The sequence below is a fragment of the Atta colombica genome, unplaced genomic scaffold (genome assembly GCF_001594045.1).
Source record: "Atta colombica isolate Treedump-2 unplaced genomic scaffold, Acol1.0 scaffold27, whole genome shotgun sequence".
Classification (NCBI taxonomy): Eukaryota; Metazoa; Arthropoda; class Insecta; order Hymenoptera; family Formicidae; genus Atta; species Atta colombica.
Window position 1 is genome coordinate 1,441,017 of NW_017259370.1, and position 3,424 is coordinate 1,444,440.

The following is a 3,424-nucleotide window of genomic DNA, read 5'->3' on the forward strand; positions in this document are numbered from 1 at the left end:
ATATTTAATTAGTAGTTATTAATAAAAAAATATAAAAATTTTATCAATCTATTGAATTTTCAAATTAAGTTTTTAAGGCTCCTACAGACTTTATAATACCACAATCGAAAGCGCCGACCTGTTCATACGCAGTTATTCTGTAGCGTTAGAGAAAAATGCCCATCTGAACATATCCGCAACGCTTCTTGTCGCTCCACGAAATGGCCCATGAACATATTCGTGACACTTTTCTATAACACTACAGAATAACTACGGATCGGCGCTTTCGATTGTGATGCTAAAAAGTCGCTCCTCTGTAGGAACTCCAAAATTTAATTTGAAAATTTAATAGATTGATAAAATTTTATTTTTTTTCATTAAAAACTAATTAAATGTACTATTATATAGTATACATAATAATATATATAGTATACAAAATAAAATATAAGCACAAAATATAAAAAACTTTATAAATATAAAATGTATGAAAAATCTTTATATATATAAAGCATCTTTGTCTTTATTAGATGCGAACTTTAACTTTTATTTTTGTAATAATTAAATTCGTTACATTTTTTTGTGACGTTTGTCACAAAAGTAAAATAAAATATTGCCACGATGATAATGTACTCGTTTTTATCTTGCGTTTACGTAATAATGAGCTTATTATCGATAGATAATAGAGTTCTTAATTTTTAAAATAGAATCGAGGAAAAGACGAAGTTTTTCTGGTTTTTTCCAATTTTTTCTGAAAAATGTAAAAATTGCTCTCTTAAGTTCTTAAGAAAAATAAAATCGAGGAAAAAACTCAATTTTTTTCATTTTTCACCAAAAAAATTCTTTCAATAGGTTCTTTTTGGTCTATATTTGAATTTAATGATAGAATGTTGCTTTAAAAAAATCATTTTAAATTATTTTACGCAAAAAAATAGAAGATTTGTTTCCCGTTTATTATTTATTACATAAATGACAGGTTTTTCAAGTGTATTGAGACTGATCAAGCTAAAATTCAATAATCAGTAACAGTATAAGATATTTATTTTTATTATTATTTGTATATTCTGTGATAATGAAGTACAAAATACTAATATTTTTTGTTACACAAAATACATCTATATATACCTGTAATACTCTTATAAAAAAATACTTGTTAAATTTTTTATCTTATACATATATATTATATATTTTTATATATACATATTTTTTTTATAACACAATAAGTTTTATGATATATATGTATAGTATAAAACATTAAATTTATGTTACAATATCACGTCTATACTTTTTTTTTTTTTTTAATTAATCCTCAATTACATGTCTTGTTTTAGAATTGTAATTTACATGTCTGAGTCTAAGTCACCCACAATTTTTTTGATTAGCTCTGTAATTACAATAAATGATCTCAATAAAAAATTTTTTTTGTTTAATATGTCAGAATGTATAAAATCGAAATATCGCAATATAAAAAAATTTTAATAATAGAAAAAGTTATGCCAAAAAATATTAAAGAACATTTTATGAAAAGTGAAGTAATCGGTTTTTTTTTTCAAAAAATTCTATCTTTATGATAAAAAAATATAAATAAAAGTAAGTAGCTGTTTTGAAAACAGCAAGACTTGAACGTTAAGAAAAAAAAATACATTACATTAATTCATTCCAAAAAGTATAATTAGTTGTGCGACTGAAGTGGGAGCATTATGCACATACTCAGAAAAATAATGTCGGATTTATGTCGTATGTATTTGTATGTGTTTTCTTTAAAAAAAAAAATGCAATGAAAATATTTTGTATTAAATATTAAGTGTAGTGAAAAGAAATCCATTATTTTTGCATGAAATTGAATGGAAAAATAATGGATTTCTTTTTACTCCATCTAATACGTAATGATTTCGATATTATTTATTCATGATTTAACTCAGAGAAAATAGAGGGATCGTTTCACCAAGACGCCTCTCTTGCAAGAACGAATTTTTTGACAATGAACATATGTTTTAATTATAAGAAGACAATATATATACTTGAATATAGTATTAATAAACAGGCACTTACTAAAAATAAATTTTCACTTTCTGCAAAAATCTATCGAATTTACATTTAACGGATCCAAGTCACTCAAGCCAAATTTTTATTGCATCACATTAGCGTCAAGACAACAATGAAGCAATTACATAACGGCGATAGAGAAAATTTTTTTATCTCTTTATTTAAACTCTGCAATATTAACCGTATAAAAATAGTAGCAGATTAAAATTTTTACCCGGATCCAAATGACTTACTCATGTAGTTGAGGTTTAATATTTAATGTCTTTGCCATAAGAAAGAGAGAGAAAAAGAGAGGGCGGTGAGAGAAACTTATTCATAAATTCAAAAAAATTTCATAAATGATCATAACAGGGAACTTTATTTATAAATGGATAGTTTTGTAATAAGTTTATTACAGGTTTTTAAGATTAAATTTGAGAGGATTATTAATATTTCAGACGGATTGCGTTGAAAATTCAGCAGTAACGGCGCGCAGTCATATTTCTGAAATAAATTAATTTAAAATAAGAGTACGTATCTGTATTAGTTTAACACTTAATTTTTTTCGTCAAGTGGCGCTTTTCATATTTAGGTGATGTACTTATTTAAAATGGTTTTAATCTTATTAATATTTATTCATAAATGAATTTATTTATTAGAATTCTTAAAAGTAAAAGAAATTAATAATTTAATGAAATTATTTACATAAAGGATAATAAAAATAAAGTTATCTTAGAAGAAGAAAGTCTGGAAAAATATGATAAGGCAAAAACCGGAAAAAAACGGTTTTTTCCCAAAATTTCCAAGAATTTATTCGGACTAAGAACACAAATAGACAATAATTATAAGCTGCGTTCAAGGAGCGCTATCAGTATTGTTGTATCATTTATCTTTATTGTTCATCAAACGTAAAACAATGGTAGAATGATGCAATAGCTCTGATAACGCGTTCCTTGAACGCAGATTATAGTTATTGTCTATCAATAATAAGCTTTTAATTATTACGTATACGAAAAAAAGGATAGAATCGATGATATATAAGTATTGACGAATATCGATACATTGTCGTTGTACGCCGAATTATAAAACAGTCGATCTACATTCATTGCAAGGAACAAGCTTCTTTACGCTTTTTGTCAGTAAAACACTTGATGCGATAGTTACATATTATACGGTGCAAGTCACTATATTGATTTACGAAAGTTACTACGAAGTTGTTACGATAAATTAGTCCTGATGATGGAGTTTTGTTGGAAGTTCTATGAAAATATAAAAGAAGGTACGTGAAAGTTAAAATTAATATTAATTAAATTAGTTATGGATTAATGAAACATTTACGACTACCATTTCTACCATTTTAATTATAATACAGCAAATATATTCAATTAACATACAAATATACATATATATACATATATACATA

At 25.1% G+C, this 3,424-nt stretch overlaps 2 protein-coding genes across 6 annotated transcripts in view; both read left to right on the top strand.

Annotated features, from left to right (window-relative positions):
- The window catches only part of LOC108689553 (putative mediator of RNA polymerase II transcription subunit 26), a 92,519-nt gene that overhangs the window by 59,154 nt on the left and 29,941 nt on the right, over nt 1-3,424 (top strand). The window lies entirely within an intron of this gene.
- The window catches only part of LOC108689555 (venom serine protease-like), a 9,374-nt gene continuing 9,127 nt past the window's right edge, over nt 3,178-3,424 (top strand). Inside the window, exon 1 of the mRNA XM_018196363.1 lies at nt 3,178-3,280. Coding sequence (XP_018051852.1) covers nt 3,238-3,280 — 43 coding nt within the window. The 5' untranslated portion in view covers nt 3,178-3,237. The remainder of the gene's footprint in view (nt 3,281-3,424) is intronic.